A 25,663-nucleotide genomic window follows, 5' to 3' on the forward strand; every position below is an offset into this window, starting at 1 on the left:
TTACGCCAGGACGCAAATGTTCTATATAGTTTATATCGCATGGTTAGCATTTCTTGAAATCTGAGATTGAAAAAAAAAAACTGCAAAAAACTGTGGCTTTGTAAAAACAGGAGAAAATTACTTTTTCTGGTGAGACAAAGTTTAAGGCTTCAAAAAACACTAGGGTGGCCTTTAATGCTACAGGAGAGGGCTTTCTGAGGAAGTTCTTCACGCCTTGGAAGAGTTAGACTCCCTATGTCGTAAGTCATTAGCTTTGGACTTGGCTGGATTATATCCACTTTTTTCTGCCACTCTTGCTACTCTTCTCACTCCCTTCAGAAAATGACTTAAAGCACAAGTGTCTATTAGAGGAAGAAGCCAGATTTCCCAATCAAACATGAAGCTGTAGAACAAGACAATAGGGTTGATTGGTCATGTAATGTGCTTCCCGTGTAAGCGAGTGAATAAAGGGCCACGTATTTAGACATGAGAGGCATGGAGAATAAGCCTGTCCTCTTTTAATGATGTAAATCTTTCATTCCAAGTCCCAGGCATACCAAATTGAGAAATGATATAAAAGGACACAGGAAATGTGATATAGCTGGGAAGGTGGGGAACTTTATTATATTACCTTAGACAGAGAAGGGTCATTATTTCTTTCCATTTTGTGGTCATCAACCTAATATTAACAGGTTATAAAGATAATGGGTCTTTTGGAATTAGTGGAATGAGCCTGTGCAGAGAAGCTTGGATACAGCTGGACTCTGTTAAGTATTTTCTGGGATGACTACCCACTTAAAACACCTTCCTAAAGGACTGGGTAAATACGTCTGTTGGGTTTGGAATCTCACTGTGGTCTGTGAAAGTCAGGAGGCTGGTTTTCTCATCAGAGATGCTCACTTTTATGAGGAAGGCACAAAGGGTCATCCACACACTGGACCGTCTTCTGAAATTATACTTGGCTCCTCGGAGTCACTCACCGATTTAATTAACAGTCATTTATTGGCAGCCACACTGTGCCAGGAACTATGATGGGGGCAGGAATGTGCCATACCTTTGTTCCCGTTTCAAAACGTATGAGTCCTCCTTTGTTCGTCATGTGGGTGTCGTCTTTTCGGAGATTAATCCTTAAAACGCTGCTTTCCAAGGCAGTGTGGTGCCGAGATAGAGGAAGAGCGGACTGAAAGGACTACATCAGCTGCAAACAGGGCTGATGCAGTTATAGGATAGAGACCGTCCCAGAAACAGCAGTGACAGAAGAAAGGCCTGGATGGAATGACTTCCCGTGAGGCAGATCTGTTTTCTTTACTCTTAACTACGAGGCTTACACCCCACCCAGTGCCAGTGTAGCCAAATTGCAACGTTAATACATAGTAAGACTGCCTTAACTGAAATAAGACTTTGTCGGTAAAATATCTATATAGCTAGTTAGAGAAAATTGTTTCGGTACTTGACATTATAAGTAGAAACAAGAAAAATATTAAAATATTTATTATCAACATATTTATAATGAGGAGCTGATTTTTTTTGCTTGTTCTATGAGAAATTCAATTTTGAATATGAGTAATGTGATCAGGCTAACATTTATGAACAACAATTACTTTAAGAGAATTTGCTTCTGTGCTCTGTATAGGCACAGTAGAGATAACAAGCATTTTTTTCCTATCATTCTTGCGTGAACGTTTCTTCTTTTTAATTAAAATTTAAGAAATTCCTCTTTGTCCTGGCATAATCAAATAAAGCTCCCTAGACAATGATGATGGCTTGTTATTCTAAGATCAATTACTGAGCTCTAGAAATAACTAATGCCTGCCTTGGAGAATTGTGGCTGGAAGTCATAGAGATGGTCATCCATTTCATTATTTCATTTCATTTTTTAAAGGAAATACACATGAATCATATGCCAAAGCAGAGGTCTTTCTTCACACACAAATGAAAATATAATAATATGGGGGGGGGGGGGAAATGTTGCTTATTTTTGTTCCTTGTCTGAACACTGTCATCTGTGAGGTCCACATACACTCCAGTTGAAGTGGATTGTCCGTCTGTTCTCCAGCATAGGAACTAACCTAACTTCTCCAATTTCTAAGCATGATTCTGAAATTGCAAGGTCAGAGCAGCCAAGCCGAGCCCTGCAGTTCGTTTATTAGGTGGGGGCATCCCACAATCTTCAGTGTCCCAAGCATTGCTTACGGGAGTCTCCAAGCTCACAGGGTGATGAGGTCAGAGCTCATTCTGGGTCTGTGGGGGTCCTGGAGCACATGGGGACAGGGCTGGGGAGCCTCGCTGCCTGATGCACTTCTGCTCAGCATCAGGCTCTGGGCTTCTCAGGGGCAGTTAGGAATACCGTTCTGAGGCACACAAAGGAATAGCGGTGCAAAGTAAGATAAGCGCTTGAAAATACGTGGACACATTCAGTCTTTAATTATCAGACTTAATACAAGATAAGGATGGGTTCAGAAGGAAAACCCACGAATATCACAAAAGCCTAACTGGTAACTAATACCTTGAATCACTTTTCAGTAATCTCCTAATGAGATTGACGGAGGACATCCCTATCTTGCTGTCTCTCCCTCCTGCTTCAGACCTTTAGCAAAGTGTAGCCTCCTGCCATGAGCCTAGGACCATAAATGAGATTCACTTATCTAAATCCGAATCTTCTCACTCATTATAAAGAACTGTAGTCAGTGTGCGCTAAAAACTCAGCACTGTTATCTCCCCTAGCAGTGGTTTCGTTTTCCCTTGATTTTAGCTGCTTGCGTCTACCACTGTCTAAGAAATGTTAAATAGGAGATTTCAGGTATAAGCCGTAACCCGTCCTTGAGTGTAAAGAACTAGAACTTCAGATGAGAACTCCCAAAACACCATTTTTCACCATTCAGTTACATCTTTGTCAAAACTATCTGTGTTGGAAAGAAATCTAGCATGTTAGATTCTAGGACAGGCCCACCTAGTGGCCAGGATAATACTCTGGAGGCAGACAGCTTGTCCCCAAACACTGAGTGGCCATGCCACATGGGCCATTGTGTACCCGACATCACTTAAGCCCACCTGAGCCTTCCTTGTGCCTCTCTTGTGAGGTAAAGAGAAAAACTCACTGTGACCTTGCCTGGGATGAAGATTTGATGAGGTCCCACGCACGTGAAAGCATGTCACTCCCCGTAGCTAAGCAGGTAGCTCATTCAGTTAAAATGTGCTGCTAACTGAGCATATTAAACACGTCCTGACGGAAAATCAACAGCTGCTGAAGAATTGATGATTAGGGGAAAGACTGTGGGGCTCGGAGGAGCTGGAGGTGAGAACCAAGCAATGACACAGGTATCTTCAATCCTCTTTGACGGGCCAAGTGTTAAGTTAGTCAACTAACGAAACTGTTTCTCTCCCTCTTCTTCCTTATCCCCCACCTAAAAGGCATTGCCTTCTGAATTGCAAAGATGTAAAAGCTGAAGTCTTGATTGTCTATTAATGAATGTTAGCATTAATAAATAGTAAGGGGAACATGTGCCACTCATGCTGAAAGTGGAAGACAGGAATGTACGGGTGCTAGCTATAAGAAACCACCTTCCCCGATTCTTTAAAAGATTCTTTAGTTTAATCCAGAAGACCAAGGCTAGGTTGGAGTGTCTCTACAGTTGTTTTTTGGTGACAGTTCTTTCAAAAATGCCTTAGAGAATCATTTTTAGGTGGTTAGCCCCTAAGGGTAGATGAATTTAAAAAAAAAAAAAAAAAACATTGCATTAGGAATTGAAGTGCTTTTATCTTATTTGAACTCACAAAAGAGGGGGGAAAGTGAATTTTCTTCAAACTAATCTTTTTCTAGAGACAGAAATGGGATAGACATTAAGTACTTTATGCCATTCATCAGACAGGTGCATTGTGGGTAAATGGAGCTAGTATGAACTTTCTGTCTCCAACCTTGAAGGTGTATGTAACTTAACAAGAAGGTTCCATGACGCCCTGGTTGTACAACCCTGCAGATAAAACAGCTCTCAGGGTAAAACATAGTCAGCCTTTAATTTCTTACTTGTAAGGATTTTTTTTAGTTAGGCTAAATCTCTGTCTTTTGAATATACGCTTTATAGGTTTAGCTTATCAGTCATCTGTCTTGGTGTTTCTGAACTATGAAAGCACATCGTCTGCTCTATCAGTTCAGCTGCAAGCCATCGTACAAACGAGACGTAGGATGATATGCTTCTCAGACTGGTGTTTAAAGGCATCGGTCTTTCTTCTGATTGTGGTGAAACAGATTTCTCAGAATACGTACATAAACCAAGCAGATGAGGGCAGTTTGTTTTGGCTGTGTGTGTGGTTTCGTCTGTGTTCTGAAGCATGGGAGCACAGCCTCTGGCAGGCATGCTGCAAGTGCAGAGGACCCATTCTGGGTCAGGCTCCGTGGATGGAAGCTCCTGGCGGACAGGAAGAGGGGGACCTAAGCTTGGCCCGTGGCTCGCACGTGGAAAAGGGGGATCTAGCATAAATAATGGAGTGCACAGAATGCAGCAACTGAGACTGGCACAGCACTTCATGGTAGCACAGAGACAGGACACAAATTCCTCCCAGAATTGCCAGTAGAGTGCCTCAAAGTTAACAGGAATGGAGAGAAACTGAATATATAAATGAGCTATAATCCACCCTCATACATATACATATATATAGATGCATATATATTTATATACACCACATATACACTCACATGTGCACACATATACTTATTATATACATATATGCCACATAGAAGTTTTGGTAATAAATTCTAAACTGTCCAACTGTTTTTCAAGGTGCCCAAGATATAATCTTTAATAACTCTGATTGTTCAAACATTCCCAGGTCCATTCCTGACATGAACGGTACAGCTCTGGGATGTTTTGTTTGGCCTTAATGAAGGATGTATGCCTTGCAGACATCGTCTGTAGTCACAGGGACGGGTACCAATAGCAGTAGAATTGCCGGACAAAAGAAACTTAAATCCTTTATTTAAAAAAAAAAAAGTTTTCATGTAAAATTGGAATAAAATGAAGTAGAACTGATTAGAATAAAAAAAAACCCAAAGCACTTAAGAAGAAACTTAATTGTTGCTGAGAATATTATAATCTGATGGCTTAAAAAGAACTTAATTAAATTTCAAAGTAAAATAACTACAGCTTAATGATTGCCTTTGTTCGGGGGAAAGATAGTGTTCCATGGAGCTTATCATTCTCCTCGCCCTACACTTGAGTAGTAAATTGCCCATTATTTTCCTATTTTGATTACTGTACCACGGTATGTTACTAATCAAGGGATTATTTGTGAAGCGTAACTTCTGGAGATGGGGCTGTGCACGCCCATGGTGATGTAGCTGTCATGAACGTCCTGTGACTATTTTATCAGAAGATTGAAGGAGTCTACTGAAACCTGGGAAATTCAAAGTTTACTCCCCTTTTACAGCAGAAAGTACTTATTTGGAAAGAAAGTGCTGAATTAGGACATGTCAGAAATGCTGAAAATGCCAAATACTTTATAAAAAGGAAGAGTGGTCTGAGCAATTACCTGCTAATGATGAGGCGGGAGAATTAACCGCAAGCTGGCTTGCAGTGTTTGCACGTCATGGGACACTTGGCCTGAATGCCAACGCAAGGGGTGATGTCTCAAACAGACGTGAAACTCATTTTCTTACGGTTTTCCCCATAGCCTCATCATGTGTTCAACATGCTGAAGAAGTATGTCCGTGCGGAGCAGAAAGACAGACAGCACACCCTTAAGCATTTTGAACACGTGCGCATGGTGGACCCCAAGAAGGCTGCGCAGATCCGGTCCCAGGTAAGCCCTGAGCGCGGTACCTCCCACGATTGGCACAGTCCAGAGGTGCGGTTTCTTCAGTTGATAGAAAGATATTTACCTGTCTCCAGAGTATTTGTGGTGGGGGCAACAAGAGTTCGTGTCTGAACCTCCAGAAGCTAATCTCCACCAGGCTTAGTGGCATACAGTTATGTGGAGGCAGAAGGACTGGCAGTTCAAGGTCCGCTGGGCTACATGGGAAGATGCTGGGGAAGAAAGAGATGACTCAGCAGTTAGAGTGCTTGCTTTTCTTCCTGAGAACCTGAATTTAGTACCCAGCCCCCATGTCTCACCGCCACCTGTAACTCCAGGTCCAGGGACCTGATACCACCATCTGACCTTCCACTGGTCCCTGTACATATAGCTGAGTGCACACAAAAACGCATACATTATATATACATAAGTAAAAGGAAAGCAAATTCTTTCTAAAGGGAAGCGTGTTTTAGTAACGTGTGCCTTGACATTTTCTAAGTTTCCCCAATAACATGGAATTTAAAAATCTGAAGTGTCAAATTTTTAAACACTTTTAAAACTAGTGATTGATCTTTTAAAGTTAACTGCCAGGGCTGGGAAGCGGCTCAGTTGATAGAGTGCTTGCTGCCAAGTACTGGGACCAGAGTTTGGATGCCCCTAGTATGGCAGCTCACCAGTCACTCAAGCACTCAGAAAGCTTAGACGGAGGATCCCTGGAACAAGCTGGTTAGCCAGGATGGTCATATTAGGGAACTTTGGGTTCAACTAAGAGACCCTGCTTCAGTGAACAGGTACACAGCCATAGAGAAAGGTTCTCAACATCACCCTCAGGCCTCCGTACACACACATGCATGCCCACATACAAATGTTCAGCTAAACACATGCAAATATTCATAAATGTACATATGTGTACAAAAATAGATAAAATAGGGAATAAAGCCATCGACATGGAGAAAAGGATCACTCACTAAACTGAAAACGTGATAATCACCTGACCTAAATGCTGCCAGATGGTGATAAACGCCACTGTAACTGCGGTGTTTGGGTTTAATAGTGTCTCATGAGGCTTTGTAATGCTTTCTGCTTTCTCATTCCCAGAGGTGAAAAACTGGGATCTACCTCCAGAAACCTAAGACTTTAAATTTTCTCGGCTGAAATTAAAATTAAAAACATTCACATTCTGTACCAAATATCTAATTAAAATTGAAATAATCCTATTATGTATTATAAAATTGGTAAAGACATCTATGTAGGAAATAGGGTATTTGGGAAGCATCATTATTAGGAATCTGATGACAGACGTGGTCTTTGAAATAGACTGTTGCAAGCATGCCGGCTACCAGTAAGTTTAAAGATAAATTAGAGAATAAAAAGATAGAGACAAAGAAGAAAAAGAGTGCCCCTTCTGTTCGGTGCTCCTCCATGCTGGTCAGTGCTATTGGGGTGGGGGCGGTATCTTATTTGTCACTGTTTTCTTAGCAAAGACTCTTCTCTTAGAGTTGTCATCTTCTAACAGGTTATGACACACCTCCGTGTGATCTATGAGCGCATGAACCAGTCCCTGTCCCTGCTCTACAATGTCCCTGCAGTGGCTGAGGAGATTCAGGATGAAGTTGGTAAGTGAACTGTCCTTCTTCTGCAATGTCACCCGTGCCCGTGTGCCAACAAGTGGTAGAGTATATTTCGTGGGCTAGTGTTGGGGGGTGTTGCACATGGAGACCAGCGGATGGCATCAGGTGTTCTGCTCTGTCACGCTCAGCTTCATTCCCTGGAAATGGTCCCTTCCTAGACCAAGAGCTTGAATGGTGACAGCCAGCCCCAGTGATTCTCCTGCCTCTGCCTCTGCTAAGATTACAGGTGCACATGCTTTTTGTATGAATGTTGAGGATTTAGGCTCGGGTCCTCTTGCCCCAGATTGCCTATCATGGTGAAGCTCACCTTTGCTGTTGCTTCAGATCTTAACTTTCAAGGCCTGGGAAACTGAAAAATTGGTGTACAGGAAATCTTGTAGCAATGAATTACTTACTGAGTAGAGCATTTTAGTCTACTATTTGTAGTGGGAGCTCACATTATCCAGTTTTTGCAACCTATTAGATTTCCTTTTATTTATTTATTTATTTCTTTATTGATTTTTTATTGAGCTCTACATTTTTCTCTGCTCCCCTCCCTGCCTCTCCCCTTCAACCCTCTCCCATGGTTCCCAAGCTCCCAATTTACTCAGGAGATTTCTATTTCTCATGTAGATTAGATCCATGTATGCTCTTAGGGTCCTCATTGTTGTCTAGGTTCTCTGGCATTGTGACTTGGTAAACTGGTTTTCTTTGCTTTATGTTTAAACACCACCTATGAGTGAGTACATGTGACAATTGTCTTTCTGAGTCTCGGTTACTTCACTCAGTATGATGTTTTCTAGCTCTATCCATTTGCCTGCAGATTTCAAGATGTTGTTATTTTTTTCTGCTGTGTAGTACTCCATTGTGTAAATGTACCACATTTTCCTTATCCATTCTTCTGTCAAGAAACATTTAGGTTGTTCCCAGGTTCTGGCTATGACAAACAATGCTGCTATTAACATAGTTGAGCACATGTTCTTGTGGCACGATTGAGCATCCTTTAGATATATACTCAAAGTGGTATTGCTGAGTCTTGAGGAAGGTTGTTTCCTAATTTTCTGAGAAATCGCCATATTGACATTCAAAGGGGCTGTACCAGCTTGCACTCCTACCAGGAAATGCAGAAGTGTTCCCTTTACCCCACATCCTCTCCAGCATAAGTTGTCATCAGTGTTTTTGATCTTGGCCATTCTTACAGGTGCAAGATGGAATCTCAGAGTTGTTTTTGTTTGCATTTCTCTGATGGCTAAGGATTCAACCTATTAGATTTCTTATACCTGCATTTTTCTTTTATGTTTGGAAGACAGAAATCAGTAATGAGTCTTCTATCTAAGATGCCAAGAACTGGGCATGGTAATATACACCTGTAACTGTGGTACTAGGGAGGCTGAAACAGAAGAATTACTTCAAGTTCAAGTTTGTGTTGCATAGTGAGGTCAAGGCCAGTCTAGCGTATACAGTAGAACTAGAACCTATCTCAAGAAATAGATTAATATGTTAAAAGTGGCTAAAAGCACTGGCTTCTTTACCAGAGGTCCTGAGTTCAATTCCCAGTAACCACATAGTGGTTCAAAATACGAGCTGGTGCCCTCCTCTGGCAGAACACTGTATACATAATAAATAATAAATATTTTTTTAAAAAAATGAAGAAAATCCTCCAAAAGATGTAGTGATGAGCTGCGGGCAGGCCTGCTTTTCGTCCCGCCCAGCTCCCGGCTGTGTGGCTAGCTTATGCCCCGAAATAACAACACACAAATTGTATTCTTTTAAACACTGCCTGGCCCATTAGTTCTCACATCTTGCTTTAACCCATATTTAATAATCTGTGTAACACCATGAGTGGTGTCTTACCGGGAAAGATTCAGCATGTCTGACCTGGCGGCTGGCTCCATCACGTCTGTCTCCCTGAAGAGAGGCATGGCATCTGTTTGAGCCATCTACCTCACTTCCTTCTTCCTGTTCTGTCTACTCCACCCACCTAAGGGCGGGCCTATTAAATGGGCCAAGGCAGTTTCTTTATTAATGAATGAAATCAACACAAACAGAAGACTTTCCCACATCAAAAAGAGACAAAAATCCAAAACATGACTCAGGATGTTATCGAACTGAAGTTAACATTTCTAGATGTGTGTATTAAATAAGTATACTTTGTGGTTATCTTAAGCCTCTTGTCCTATGTGATTTACATCAATGGAACACTAATAATATCAAACTATAGAGCTATAAACCATTATACAGGACTAGGAAGGTGATGACTTACTGCACATAAACCTACTAAATAACAATTGGGACTTTCCGATTTCTAATTTGTTCTTATTAAAACTTTTGATTTAGCAATACACTACTCAAAACATTATTAGCCACAGGTGAGTCAGATAATGAGTGAGTCAGATCTCTAACTGTTGCAAAATGCCCAAGAATGGGTAACCCAGTAAACTTAAAATCTCAGTGGCAGAGAGATAGGTAATTAGAATCATGCTTTTTTTTCTTTCAATAAAGAAAGATAACACTGCCATATGAAGACAGGTCAGGAACATATTATTTAAAAAACAGAACAGGGGATTTGGGTTAGTGTGTACAGCACTTGCTACATGTGTAGGAAAACAAACCTGAATTTAGATCCCTAGCACCAACATTTAAAAAACAAAGCCAGATATGGTCTCTGACGTGTGCCTGTAACCACAGCAGTAGGGACAGAAACAGGTCAATTCCAGAGGCTTGCTGGCCAGTATTAGAGCCCCATCTCAAGTAATAAGGAGGAAGACACACACACACACACACACACACACACACACACACACACACAAAACCATTCCTTGAATTCTAAATATACTGGACACCAAGTACAGAAAATCTTTCTCAAAATCTTTCATTTGGAATTCTGGATGCTTCCATTTTAAATTAGCTGATTACCATAGGAAAAAAACACTTGCTATAATGAACAGAAAAAGTTCATTGTAGGCCTTGGTATTGTAGGCCTTGGTGCCCTCTAAGTTCCTGACACAGAAGCTCAAGGTCAGAGTTCTCCAAGAAGAACGGCTTTCCTTGGTTGTCCTTTGTAGGCTTCCGTAGTCTGTCTTCATTTGAAAGATAAATGAATAATCAACAAAGGCTTCACTAGGCTAGGATGCAGCCGAACCCTAGATTGGCCCTGTGTGGTATTTACAGAATCCCCTATGTACTCGTAGTGGTTTTACTGTTGCTCCTATTTAAAGTGTAGTGTTTCCCCAAGACATGAATTGTTGTAGTTCAGTGTGAAGAAAACCATCGAAGAACTCTTCCACCCTATGCCTTACTCCTCTGGTCAACGGATTTCATTCACCTACCTTTTACCTAAATAATAATAAAAAGAATTTTAGATATGGATTAGTTCAGTACAGATAAGGAAATAGCTAAACTTCAGAGCCATCGGCAGAATGATGAGATGGGAAAGTACCTACAAATGCCTTTTGCATAAAAGTTGGCGCCTTTGCTTGAGTACCTTGACTAGGATACAGTTAATGCACTCCATTGTTTGAAGAGAAATGCAGCATTTCACTGTATAGTGCTGGTGGGTGTTTTGGGGGGTAAAATGTTTTAGACTGAGGAACTGCCGGTATCTGTGTTTCTTTAGTGACACAGGTGTATCCCTTTATCAACAAATTATGCTTCTAACTTTAAATCTCTGTTATGGGCCAAAGTGAGTGAAAAGGGATCTGTACTACATAGAAGCTACGTTGTGTGGGAGCTGGTGGGAATTGGAACCAAGTTTGTAAGAATGAATAAACAAACCAACAAGCTGTGTTGACTAGATCCCAGGAAGCATGTTGCCAGAGAATTCTGGCCCTGATCATATTACTCCATTGTGTTTCCCAGAAGCACCCCATCTGTTTATGCTACAGTGAACTCTAGTAAATCCCAAATCCATAGTTCTAGCAACTACGCATGTGTAGACTTCCATCACCCAGCATCTCATGGGCCTTAGAGACTCTGGAGCAGTGGTTCTCAACATTCCTGATGCTGCAATCCTTTAATACAGTTCCTCGTGTTGTAAACCCTCTGTTTTAGTTAGGGTTTCTATTGCTATGAAGAAACACCATGACCACAGCAACTCTTATAAAGAAACATTTAATTGGGGAGGGGGGGGTTGCAGTTTTAGAGGTTTAATCCATTATCATCATGGCAAAATATAGTAGCATTCAGGTGACACAGTGCTGGAGAAGGAGCTGAAAGTGGGAAAGAAGCTACATCTTGATCCTGCAGGCATCAGGACACTGGGCATGACTTGAGCATATATGAGCCTTCAAAACTATCCTCCACATGGCACACTTCCCTCAATAAAGTCACACCTACTGATAGTGCTACTCCCCATGGGGTTATGGGGGCCAATTACATTCAAACTACCACACCCCCAACCATAAAATTATTTTGTTGCTACTTCATAATTGTAATTTTGCTACTGTTATAAATTATAATGTACATATCTGATATGCAACCCCCAAGGGATTCATGGCCCACAGGTTGAGAACTACTTTTCTAGGCTCTAGAGTCTAGAACACGTACACACAATTGAACTCATTGGGACCCAAGTCTGGGTCCATACATCTGACCTTGTCCTTCCATGGTCTCATTGAGCTCCCGACTGGACATCTGAGCCCTTGTCTCGCACTGGACCCTCTCACCCAAATTCTCCTCCTTCTGGATGGCCTGAGTGGCACATAGTTCTATTTTCTTGAAACTCACATCACTGGGGATCCAGCAGAAGCCTCAGTACCTCTGTAAACTCATACTTATTAGCATAGGAGAGGGAAGCAGGAAGCAATGGAACGGTGGACTAATTCGTGTCTGCCTGTGCTATCAGTGGTCTAGGTATTTAATGAAAGTTCACCCTTGAAATATTGGACCAGCACATACAGAAGTAGCGGAAGTCCAAAGAAGAAGTCAGGGCCCACAGTCACTACCCATCCCTTCACAGAGACAGACCCTCAGGCATTAGGCTTGTCCCCTCTCAGCAAGGCATAATGGGCTAATGGCAAATGTGAGGAATTCTGTGACAGTATCCCCAGATTATAATGGAAGAAAGTGAACCCTAGAGATGGCGCTTAGGGTAGTGAAGGGATAAAAATAGAACTAAAGTCAGGGTCTGCCTGACTCCCACATCTATGTTCTCTCTGCCAGCCATTCTGACTCACATTGTGTTTTCTTCTGTTTAGCCTTAGTATCTACACATTGCATTTGAAACTGGGAGGCCATAATCTAGTTTGTATTAAATAGCTTGTTTTTACCTCACCAATGCCAGATCCTATAAGCTCTTCTGCCTGCCTTCCATGGTCTTTGACTCAGGAGCTAGCGAAGAGCCTGGTGTGCTTTGTAGGTTTCAATTATTGTAGTCAGAAGAATGAAGCAAATCCTCACGCTTCAAGGTGGATGCCCCTTACATTATGAGAGGGTTTCTTCATGATCCTAAAACTTCCACACTAAGCAACTATTGCACAAAGTAACTCCTTACTTCTGCCACAGTGCTCTTTAAAGCTGTTGTGGTTAATCAAGCCAAGAGAATGGTGTCGTTGGCATTGGTAGTGAAGTAATGAATATACCAGACTTCCCAGAACCCCTCTCAACGTTGTATAGGGTGCTTCTTTTATGCAACCTTGACACTGTGTCATGTGTTCATCTCCTGTTTGCATACTGTCGCAGTGGTTTGCTGATTACTCATGTGTCTCATTTGACTATCCCGAGAAATTTCCAAACTGCTGCTAGTTCTTTTATAAAAAGCTGACCTTTTATTACCTTGTGGTTTTTAATTCAGCTTAAACTGGGATTCACAAATTCCAAGGCACGCATATTATTTAACATTCTCCTTCAAAAAATGTTTTGCATGCAAATTATGAACCTTTCTTGTTAGGAAAGCTGTAAGACATGTTTAGAGAGGTGAACCCCTCCCTGTTTTCTTCTGAAGATTGTTTGGAATTGGTTTTTCGCTGGGTGATGGTTGAGTCGTTATTTTAACAGAATACAGCCCTTCAGAATTCATGTCTGTGTCAGTCACCACCATTTCAGCTTCAGAGGTGCAGGATCCCTTTGCCCTCCCCCTGCTCTTGAGCTCAACCTTGACTTTGCCCACTTGCCAATTTTAGCCAGGTAGATGTTTTTGTCCCTTGTCATTTCCTGTAAGTCCATGCTACATTGGTTCTGTTCTACTCTTTGTGTTGATGTTGGGGGATTTTTTATTTTCCTTCAAGACTCTTCAGATTACAGCTTCCTCAAGGCTATAAAACCATAGTAGCATTCAGTTCAGAGATGTCTGTTTCACACAATGTAGCAATGGCCAATTTATGAATTAGAGAGAAGAGAAGGCAGGAGAGAGAAAGGCAGCTCTAATTGTTTCATAGCTTTTTTTTCTTTTAGCATTTAAAATTAATAAAAACGTGAACTACTCTATGAGCAGGAAAGATCTGTGTCTGAGCAAATCCGTGATTAATGGGGTTGGTATTAAACAATGCGCCAAGGAAACAAGAAATCCACTTTAATAAAAGGATGATTATTTTTGTCACAACATTGTTTTTTATTACAATTTTACTGTGACCTCTTAATAAAAATTTCCAGTCTCCAGGGGAAAAAATACAGTATGTTTATTTCAGAGACAGTGCTTCTATTGTCTCTGACTAGTAAACATGTTGATGTGGGGGCTGATTAACAAATACAGACCGTGTTCAAAGTGGAATTCTTAGAGCTCTTCTCAGTCTACTAAGGTAGACTAGTTAGTGCCGGGAGTAACCGTCAGTCAAGAGAAAGCACTGGTGAGAGACAGATGCTGGAGGATCTAGAGTTCAAGGCCCACTAGGTAGACTGGGTTGTAGGGGGTGGCAGAGAGACAGAGAATGAAAACAATTGTTAGTAAATAAGAGAGCATGCTATTAACTTATTCTATTCTTACTTAACTTTTCACAAAAGTGACTGCTACATGCATGAAGACTTTACAGCTGGTTTAGGCATTTGGAACCATGTGTTCATATCGTAGACAGAAATGAGGACCTTTGTAGCACGATTAATAAAAACCCAGAGACAGAAAATGGGGTTCAACCAGAAGGTCAGAAAAGCAAAACAGACAGTCACTGCCTCAATGTTGTGATATTTCATTCGTATTTTAATAAATGAAGCTTCCCTTTAGATCAGTTTGCAGTGTATTGCTGTTATCCTTTTCCCCTATTTTTAGTGTGTGTGAACGTGTGTGGGCACATAGTAGGGTCCATGTGTGAATGTATGTGGCGGCCAGAAGCTGACATAGGGCAACTTCTCTATACTGATGCCCATTCCCCTAGTGCTGGGATTGCAGGTGGGCTGCCAGATCCACACAGTTCACACTTCTGGCAAGCGGTCTATGCACTGAGCCATCTCCCCAGACTCCTGTTACAGTGTTTCTGATAAGGATTAACTAAGCAATGTGATGCTAGAGCCATGTGCACTGTGAGATGATTTTACCCTAGACCCCCTGGAGAAGGTGACTATTTAGAAGTAGCCGAATTCATGCTCCCATCTTTTGCTCCCTATCTCAGTAGAATCCCAAAGATTCTGTGACCTTTTCGTTAAGCTGTGCTAGCTACACTATATCTCTAGTTTCTGTTTACATACCCTCCCTTACTTCTTTGGGGTGGGGAGCATCTCAGCCAGGTGGGGAACGCCTGAGGCAGCCTCTCCCATGCCAAGCTGCTGATTCTTACCATGCTGCAGGGAGATATTTTCTCAGCTCACCAACTCTTACATGTGGCACTAAAAAAAAAAAAGAAAGAAAGAAAAAAGAAAAAAAAGAAACTCTAACAAAGAATGAGTGGGGTGTGAAATCAGACCACAGTGGTGGTAGCAAGATGATTTCCTGGCATAGTGCACTGTGACAGATGTGTCCTGTTTTTTTTTTTTTTCTAGAGTCTTGGGAACAACCAGTGATTTTGAACTGTAACAAGAACTGGTTATTCTGTTTGTCATAAGCAGCTGCCTTCAAGGTTCTTTTTTTTTACTTTTAAAGTCATGGTGATATTTGCCACCCAGAATATGGAAATGAAGCCAAATTGAGATTAATTTTGAAGTTTGCTTCTAAGAGGATTAACTGGGAATGAGACGAATTTGTTTGCATGTGAGTCAGAGTTGGAAAGGAATGTTAATTTGCCTTTCGCTGTTCTGCTCAGAAGCAAATTTTGCAATATAGTCACTAAGCCTCATTATTCTTTGTTAATAGCTCTTATGCCGTGTCTTCTGCAGACACTGTTAGGTGGGAAATCGTAAACAGGGAGGATGGGTCAACAGGGCTGGAAAGATGGCTTAACCATTAAGAGAACACACTGATTGAAACAGGAGGCTCATGAGTTCATAACCATCTCTGACTGTACTAGGAAGTCCTATCTCAAAAAGAAAAGGAATTTTAAAAACAATAAACAAAAAAAACATACCCACAATGTCTTTTAGACTTGAGGAATGAACTAGGTTGTCAATGGGTAAAGTCTGGTTCATTTCAACCATTGTTGATAGATGACGCATTGAATCAGGCAAAGAATTTAAGAACCATTTATCGTCTGTCACTCTTGGGAGATGTTGCTGACTTGCACGTGCTCACTAAGTATTAGCTACACCTTGTGCTTGAAGTAGCACTGACCTCTACAGAATTACCTTACCTTTGTCTTTCTTTACGGCTTGTGTGGCATTTAGATGAGTCTCCCCATCTTGAGAAAAGATGACCTGCTGTGTCCCTAAGTCTGCAGCTTCCCCTACAGTATTGAACTCTGTACAGCTGTTCAGTAGGCCAGTTGTGAAACCAGAGACATGTTCATCCTAAAGAAGGAAAGCAAACTGGATGAAATTTTATTCTGGTAGGAGGAGCACTAGCCTGAATGTTCAGGCCTTGGCACTCCAGTTAAGTCTTCTCTTTCTGGGGTTGGAATAGTAAAGTGAATGTCTCCGGGTGCGCTTGTTCCTTCTGAGGCTTTGCCAAGTTAGGGAGGAAGATGCAGGTGAAAGAACAGTGTAAGTTAAGAGTGTGGAAGGGACCTTAGTGTGCTGTCGTGATCAGACTTAGTAACTTTGTATACTGTTTTATTTAGGAAATAGCGAAAGCAAACCAAATTTCACATTCTGAAATATGTAGGTTTGGCGGGTCTTTGTTGTTTGGTTGTTTTTCTTCATGTGTATGACTGTTTGCCTACATAAATGTATGTGTATTACATGCACGCCTGGTACCTATAGGGACCAGAAGAGTGTGAGATCCCTTGAAACTGGAGTTACAGAGGGTTGTGAGCTGCCATGTAGATTCTGGGAACCGAGCCTAGGTCTTCTGCAAGATCACCGAGCATTCTTAACCCACTGGGTCATCCATCGCTCATGCCCCTGTAGACTTTTTATTTAAAGGGTTTGTTTTTGAAGTTCAAAATTAATTGCTATTTTTTAAAAACCTACTTTTGCATTTTATGATTGTTGAGTCTTAGAAAGGATTAAATTTAGCCTCTTCTCAAATGATAGCTAATGTCCCTTCTGCAGAGGAAGGTTGTTACACATACTCAATCTGATGTGATATAAGAGAAGTATCCTGTGTCAAGATGGCCAAGAAAATACATCATTCTGTCATCTTTCTTTGATACAGTACAACTTTTCTAAGAACTCGGGCCAAATGAAGTGTTTATTGCTAGAAGTTTCTAAAGATACCAATAAACAGTTCTCCAGCATTTTATTTGTGAAATATAGTTACTAGTTGTTGGAGGGAGAGGACCTATTTGTTCATTCCAGCTGCCTGATTAACTTATCCCTGAAATAACCACACAGAAACTGTGTATATTAAATCACTGTTTAGCCTATTAGCTCTAACATCTTATTGGCTAACTCTTATACCTTGATTTAGCCCATTTCTATTAATCTATGTATTGCCACATGGCAGTGGCTTACCAGGAAAGATTCGGCATGTCTGATTTTGGCAGCTGCATAGTGTCTCTCTCTTCTGCTTTTTTCCTCCCAGAATTCACTTCTGTCTTCTCTGCCTACCTAAGTTTTGCCCTATCAGGCCAAGCCAGTTTCTTTATTCATTAACCAATGAAAGCAACATATAGACAAAAGGACCTAGTTACAGTTTTTGTTGTATTATGTATATAATTTTTATGTTATATTCATTGGCGTTTTGCCTACATGTATGTATGTCTGTTGTGAGGGTGTAGGGTCCCCTGGAACTGTAGTTACAGGCAAGCATGAACTGCCATGTGGGTGCTGGGAATTGAACCTGGGTCCTCCAGAGGAGCAGCCAGTGCTCTTAACCACTGAACCATCTCTCCAGTCCCACTAGTTACAGTTTTAAGTGTAGCCTTCTAATAGTAAATATCTATTGCCCAATACTAAAAAAAATTAACCTTACTGTTTCTACTGAGGTATCATTTGGTGACTGACAGTTCTTAGTTGTTGTTCTTGATTATTTGAAAGAAGTCTTTGAAGACTTAAATATATAAATTATATGTAAATATATTGTTTTCCTGTCAGCTTAGCAACTACACCTGAATCTACTGATATTTTAACTACCATCAGGGAGGGCCCTGAAACCCTGCAATCAGCACTGGCAGGATTTCCAGTTTCATTGGCACAGCTCTGCCACTGAGGGTTTTGGTTTGGTTTGGTTTGGTCTTTTGAGACAGGGTTTCTCTGTGTAGCTTTGGAGCCTGTCCAGGGACTCACTCTGTAGGGCAGGCTGGCCTAGAACCCACAGAGATCCTTCTCCTCTGCCCCCGAGTGCTGGGATTAAAGGCATGTGTCACCACTGCTCTGCCCAAATGTAGTATTTAACTAAGTCACCGTCCTTCTATTTGCCAATAAAGACGCGGGACTCAGATGTTGAGGTCAAAACCTGCTAGCTCAGACAGGCCAAGAAACAGCCCACTGACCTTCATTTTTGGATGGAGACCCAGCAAAGAGCATTTCTCCAGTGGTCCCAAACAGAAAAGACCATGACTCCAAGTCCCTTCCAACTCCTTCATGTGTGACTATCTATCCATCTTCCTGGCTTCTCCAAACACACTATGGCTAATTCCTATCAATTTAGTAGGAGGTTCTGCCCCCTGATGGAAGGTTGATTTTATTAATACAGTCTTGGGTTTCACAGTGTGATCAACTATACTGCAACAATGTATATAACAACATATTATATATTTTTATATGACTTTTAAAAAATAAAGCATCTAGAGCTGGGATGTGCCTTACTTAGTTAGGAGAGTGCTTCCTAGTCTGCATAAAGCCTAGAATTCTGTCCACAACACTGTATAAAATTTGGCATGATAGTGTAATCTGTAATCTCAGAACACAGGTAACTAAGACACGGGGATCAGAAATCAAGACCTTGGCTGTACAGTCAGGTTAGGAGAGAACATGAAATACTTAAAACATGTATCTAAATGTATGCTGCTGGCATTTGGCCATTGTGAGTAAAAAGATCCAAGAATTAATCAGGGACATATAGCATCAAAAAATTATTTACTAAATACCTACAATGTTCCAGATCTGTCATGGATGTAGGGCACCACCTTTCTAGAATAGTTTAGAATTTGCTCAGAGAGACTTCAGATCAGCAGCCAAGAGAAGGCTTTGTTCTCGTTAGGGCAATTGATAAAGACTGATCTGATGGCTCTAGGTGATCTAATCTGATATAGCCATTCCTTACTCTGAATGTCACCTAGTGGAGATTACTAGAGCAAGAGGGCACCTTGCTTTTCAACTGCTCAAGCCACATCATTTTATAGGTACTGCCAAGGTCGTGCACTGTAGCCTGTAGGAGTGATCCGTTTCATTGCTTTGGATCCAAAGGTGCTTACTTAGTGCTAATGCCAAATTTAAAGCTGCATTTGGGAATAATATGGGTACCTTCAACATGTTTTCATCGAAAGTTTTATGAGATAGAGAAATGTCCTCCTTTTAGCAACACCTTTGCACACTTGCATCTGTGTTAAGGTAATAAAGCAGGGTACATTTTGTAGAACTTGGGGGTCACGCCATCATTCTCTACTTGCTCATAGCTCATATGCCGAAGTAGGACAAACCTCCCCTTCTTCCATGTGATCGTTCCTGTAGAGTTTTCTATATAAGAAAACCCATCCTTTTTGTGGGTCATTATATCATAATTCCCAATGATGACTTCACCATTTATTCACAAGGGAGCAGACATTCAGGCTTATGCTCCAGAAATGTTTATGGCCAAAGTCTCCTGACAGACAGCATTTAAGTGCTGTATTGTTGCTGAGCCTATAAATCATACCCATGAAATGGTCTCTCCTGCCAGCAGAGGAGATTGCTTCTTGATTGTGGAAGCATGATCTATTTGCTTCCACTCAAATATACTACGAAAGGAACAAATAATTTAATGAAAGTTTCTGTGTGGTTTTTTTCTGTTTATATTATTGCTGTTATCTTTATTTTGATGACAAACTTCAAGTCTTGCTTAATCCTTAAAATAATCCTAGACAAGCAAAGTGTATAGCTTCTCCTTTAATTTATTATAGTATTAATTTATATGTTTTTGAAGCAGGCCTGTATATGCCAGCCTTCTCTCAAATTCACAGTCCTCCTGCCTCAGCATCTCAAGTGCTGTGAAGCACTGTAGTAATCTTCCTCTAGTCTCCTTGGTGAATCAGACATTGCAGACAAGATGACATCCTGTCCGCAGACCTTAATACATTCATTGACTTATGTTCTCCGTATGGCTACAGTGCCCACCTCAATTTTGACTTATTGAGGTTGAGCGAGCATGCATGTATATCTACTCGCAAAAATATGCCATGCCCAAGAGATGATTAATTGAAACAGTTCTCATCAGGTGACCTTGGACCAGCAGCAGCATCACTTGCAAGTCATTAGGGATGTGCATTCGTTAGCCTCATCCCCAGTCTGATAAACTAGCAATGTGGGGGGGACAGATGCATCAACTCTTATCACTGTGGTTAAATGTAGTGGTGAGGCGAGCAGGCCTGCTTTTCTTCCTGCCTGGCTCCCAGCCACCTGGCTAGCTTATATCCTGAAAAAACAACACACAATTTGTATTTATTTAAACACTGCCTGGCCCATTAGTTCCAGCCTCTTATTGGCTAATTCTCACATCTTGATTAACCCATTTCTAATAATCTGTGTAGCACCACGAAGTGGTGGCTTACCAGGAAGATTCTAACCTGTGTCCATCTTGGAGAGGAGAGCCATGGCGTCTGCCTCACTGCCTTCTTCCTCCCAGCATTCTGTTCTGTCTTCCCCACCTACCTATGTTCTGACCTATTGGACCAAGCAGTTTTCTTTATTAATTAACCAATGAAACAACAGATAGATAGAAGACCCACCTACATCAGTTAAATACCTAACATAAATAAACTTAAAATGCCAGCTTTATTTTATGATATACCTCTACTTCAGCGATGTGAGTCCATGGTCTCTTGGCCCTGCTGCTTTGGGCTTGTGGCAACTATATTATGGCCAAAGGACCTTCTTACTTTGCTGTGGCCAGGAGTAGAAAGCAAAGACAGGAAGAAGAAAAAGAAAGAGCAAGAAACCCCTCCAAAGACAAATCCCCAAAGACTCAACTTCCTCCATATAGGTCCTATCTCTTAGAGGTTCTGCCACCATTCAGTGGTACCTTGAGATGTAGACCAGGCCCTTAACACATGCACCTTAGTAGGAAATGTAAGATCTAGAAGTAATGAAGCCCAGTCTAGGATGATGGTTCTCAGTCAGTATTGTGTTAATGAGGCCCAGTCTAGAGTGATAGTTCTCAGTCTAAGCTATAGTAATGGCCCTAAGGTGTAGACATAGTAATGGGCCTAAGGTATAGATACACCACTTGTCCTCAGAAAGAGGTGCTTTTATTGTTGTTAGATCTATTTTAGGACTGGTGGGCAGGAGAAATAGCTCAGTAAGTAAATGGTATGCTGCATAAACATGAGGACCCGAGTTTGGATCCCCCTGTGTGATGCTGGACCTAGTCAGCATCGTTTGTAATCCCTGCACTCCCACAGGAAGACAGGAATTCCACAGTCACAAAAGACTGGGAGCTCACAGAGTGAACAACAGAAAGGAGACCCTTTCTCAAACAGGCTGGAAGTCAGAGACTGGAGACTGACCACTGAGGTTGTCCTTTGACCTCCACCTCCACGCCATGGCACACACATGCCTGTGTTCACATACAAGAACATGTACACTTATCATACATGTCTTTTTAAGCAATGTTATGTGTAAAACTCTAGCACTATACAGGGCCAAGAATGTTCAAAGTTACTCTGTCTCAGACTCCTCTTTAGTCTCCCTACCCTGATATCCTTAAGATTTTAGAAAAACTGCGGTAGATGATGTTAGCTGTGAGTGTTTACGTTCAGGAAGCATGGGTGGGAGCAGTGGACTTGGTTAGCCTAAATGGTCTGAATGTGAGGTGGTCAGCTTTCTTCCTCCAGGTCTTACGCATGCTTATATGAGCGTGTAGCTCTTGGTTTGTAAGTAATTCTGTAAAAGGGAAGAGGCATTTTCTAATATGCTACCATTGTCTTCCTCTCTGACTTATTAGAGTAGGTGATGTCTGTCAAAATGGGTTCTACATATTACTGGAGTTTGTTTTATTTCATTATGCATTGTTTTTTAGGGAGTATCTTTTCTCCAAATCACTAGAATTGGGAACGTTTCAAATTTCAGAATTTTTTCAAATGATGAGCATGATGATACAAACTCTTAATTGGGTGTCATCTTTAGGCCAAAGAGCTGAAGTTCAAAATGCTTTAAAAGGTGCTGGTTGAAGGGCAACCTCAGTTGTCAGTCTCCAGTTTTCTGCCTTCCAACCAGTTTGAGCCAGGGTCTCCTTTCTTTTTTTGCTTATGCTTTAGTTTCCAGGTTTTTATGTTTGCCTCCCATCTGGCTGTAGTAAAGGAGTGTAATAAAGATTTAGGCTTCATGTAAATTTTAGATTTACTTCCATGTAGTCTCGCGGCAAACCCTTGCAGTATACGTGTTCTGAGGATGGCTGAGAGCAGCATTAGCGCCAATATTTCCTACTGAGAACCAACCTGCGCCATTTCCAGACTGCTGCGGGCATGTGATCCTGGGGAAAAGCTGTCTCAAGAAAAATAGTAGGCGAAACCAAGGGAAACATTGTGTAATCCAGTAGTCAAGGCTGCCAGAATGCGTTTAGAGTACATTGGCCCACTGCGTCTCTCCTTCCCTTTGGCAGGGAGCCAGTGTCGTGCTCATGAGTGTTTTGTTTTGTTTTTTCCCCACCTTAAGTAGAAGCCTTCATACCTAAAGTATAAAGTACTTCCTTCAGGTGCAGGAAGGAAAACTTAAGCCAGGACTATCTGCGGATTGCTGAAATCACCTTCTTTACGGAACAGAAAATGGCCTGGTTATCCTGTCCTTTGATAAACTTGGCGTTGCCCTCTAAGTCAAAGATTGTATGAAAATCTGAGAGAAGTTTGGCGTTCTGTTCTCTTTGATGTGGAAAGAGAACAGCCGGCTTCCTTCCCCACGTTCAGCAAGGGTCTGCATCCACCCCGCTGCTAACAGCTCTTCAAGAGAACTTGAAAGTGGTGCGGGCGGGGGGGCCCTCGCAGTTTGCAGATTAAGGATCCAGGGTGATTAAGTGGCTTGCTCAAATCAGAGACGAAAAGTGGTCAGCGGTCAAGGGCTTCTTATATCTTGCCAGAGTTCTTCAGAAATCAAAGTGAGTATTTAAATGCCTGGGGTATGAATAAATGAGATGCTTTTTCCTTTAGAGAAAAATAGCCACGCAGAATTGGGAGCCCTCTGTCAACATCTAAGTGTTCAAATATGGCTGTTTCCGGAACTTGACACTAGTTGAAGCAAGTGTCATAAGCCGGCAGGTTCCTGGTTACTGGTCCACACCATTTCTGCAAGTCTGTTCCTCACCCTACAGACAGCAAACAGCATCTATACTTTTCAGGATCTTAGTTTAGTTCAGTTTCTATAAATATTTGGAACCGAAAGTCTCATTTAGAAGCCACTTAGGAAGAAAAGTCAGTCTCTGTGGGAGAAAAGAGTGTGTGTGTGTGTGTGTGTGTGTGTGTGTGTGTGTGTGTGTGTGTGTGTGTATGCGTGCGCGCACACACAGTCTTTTCAGAATCCCCATAATCAGTATATGCTGATCGTCTCAGCTGGGACCTTGGGTGGCAGTTAGGATTATGTGGGTGCTCCATGTAGCTAAGAAGATCTTCATATAGAAGTTTGCCTGCCTCACTGTTGGAGCCTCTGCTCTGTGATGACCCAGCAGGAGGTCCCTTGCCACATCCACCTTCAGGAATCGAAGGACCACTTCTCTTTTTTTAATATTAGAAAGAAAACAAGAGTTTGTTTCATCTTGTTGTTGATGTTGTACACCAAGAAAGTAGTAGACGATAGCTAAAGAAGCCCCTTTTTATAAATTACTCATCCTCTGATATCCCATTATGAGATAAGCAGCCTCAAGCTTGGGTCGGTGGCACGCATTTATAATGCCAGCCACTCAGGATGTTGAAGCAGGAAGATCCTGGGTTCTGGGTAAACCTGGGCTACATCATGAGATGCCGTCTCAAGAAAACATTATAGTTCAAATAACTTAAAAATAAAAGTTAATGTTCTCATAGTTTTGGAGCTTGGGAGTTCAAGATCATGGCGCCAGCAGGCTGCCTTTTAGGAAGGCCCCCTTGGTTTCTGCATGGTACCTTTGGAGCTTGGAAGTTCAAGATCATGGCGCCAGCAGGCTTCCTTTTAGGAAGGCCCCCTTGGTTTCTGCATGGCACCTTTTTGTTTCATTGTTGTGAGCCAGGACCCAGAAAGTCCAGAGGAGTCCCACAGAGAGTCCCAGGTGTGCCGGGAACAAAGATCCAGCCCAGGGACACAGGGGTAGTGATACAAATAGACATGGTTTGTTAAGAAAAAGAAAGCCATTTTCAGGATGGGACAGGGCTGGGGAGCTGGGCACAGGTGGCAGCAGCTCAAAACTCTCAGAGTCCTCCTGGAGCCTGTTTGGGTCATATATGTAGCACCCACCTTCTCCCATATTAGAAGATCTGTGTGTATGGCCACCCTGCAGGGGGAGGTTGTCCTCCTTCCATGGGTTGCTTTCCTATGCTACCTCAATGTTTCTTCCCATAACATTTCTTTCTCTAAAAAAGGAATCTCTCTAGTATCTCCCCAGCTTCTCATAAGGACAGCTGTCCTTCTGGGTCAGCATCCCAGTCACCCTTGTGAGAACATCAGTTCCCACCTTCAAATGCCCTTCTCATGACGTTTGCCTTAAGGACTAGGGTTTAAATGTATGTCACCGGGATCCAGCACTCAGCCCGTAGCACCTGGCTAAGTCAGTCTTTTGCGCAGATCTAATGAGCTGCCTCTCCGTGGCTCTTCCCCCTTTGCCCACTTACTGCACATGTGTTCTTTATTCTAAAACTACTCACAGAAGCCACAAAACACATTAGCACTCTAACTTCTTAATCTTTGGGTGCTTTGAGTTGAAATAGAATTACGTCACCCACCCCCCATTTCTGCTCCCCACCCCTCTCAGCTTCCCTTCCTCAATCCCCTTCTACACTTCCCCAGTCTTAAGTTGATAGTCTCTTTTTCAAATCCAGAACAAATATTGCGGCCCTCATTTCCCGTGCAGGGAGCCAGAGGATCGCTAACGGTGCAGATGCTGCTAAGCACTCACTCCAGGCAGTGTTCTCTTCTGGTCACCATAGAAAAACAACAGCATCACTTTTAGACTGTTTGAAACCATGAATTTGTCCAAGGCAAGCCCTAAACGGAAACTGACAAGCTAAATTATATGGATTCCTCCAGCTGTCCTGACTTCTCTACACGGAGCCTCAGGGCGTGAGTGCCTTTCTCTGTCCTGGCCTCTCTGCAGTGCTAGCGTCATCGCTTGGAATTTAGTAAAATCTGAAACTCGCCTGGTATTTGCCACGTGTCTGGTGCCAGGCACAGCTCAGCTTCTCTGGCTTCCTAGGGAGGAAGTGATGTAACCTCTGTGTTTACAGGGCACTTGAACGAGGCCACTCCACGTCCTGGCTGAATTGAAGGGCTGACACAGGCATCTGAACTTTGGGGGGTCTTATTAGGATAAGAGGCATGGGTCGGGAAAGGAAATGAGTGTTCTCTTCAGCAGGCTGGTGAAAGAGAACAGAGCTGAAAAGAAGAAGCAGTTTGCCCTTAAGTCTTTCTGACATTTGGAGGGAAAACAGCTGCTCCCTTATAGCCAGATTAGACTCTCAGATCCCTCTCTCTACATCCCCAGACTTGAGGGAAACTTACTCTAAAGTCACCTTCCCCTC

The 25,663-nt window shown here is 42.0% G+C and overlaps 1 protein-coding gene across 6 annotated transcripts in view; it reads left to right on the forward strand.

Annotated features, from left to right (window-relative positions):
- The window catches only part of LOC119825083 (amyloid beta precursor protein), a 220,324-nt gene that overhangs the window by 161,508 nt on the left and 33,153 nt on the right, over positions 1-25,663 (forward strand). For all 6 annotated transcript variants that reach the window (XM_038345714.2, XM_038345716.2, XM_038345717.2 and 3 more), the window contains 2 exons: positions 5,647-5,775; positions 7,283-7,382. In XM_038345714.2, the coding sequence (XP_038201642.1) occupies positions 5,647-5,775; positions 7,283-7,382 (229 nt within the window). The remainder of the gene's footprint in view (positions 1-5,646; positions 5,776-7,282; positions 7,383-25,663) is intronic.

Source organism: Arvicola amphibius, chromosome 10 (genome assembly GCF_903992535.2).
Source record: "Arvicola amphibius chromosome 10, mArvAmp1.2, whole genome shotgun sequence".
NCBI lineage: Eukaryota > Metazoa > Chordata > Mammalia > Rodentia > Cricetidae > Arvicola > Arvicola amphibius.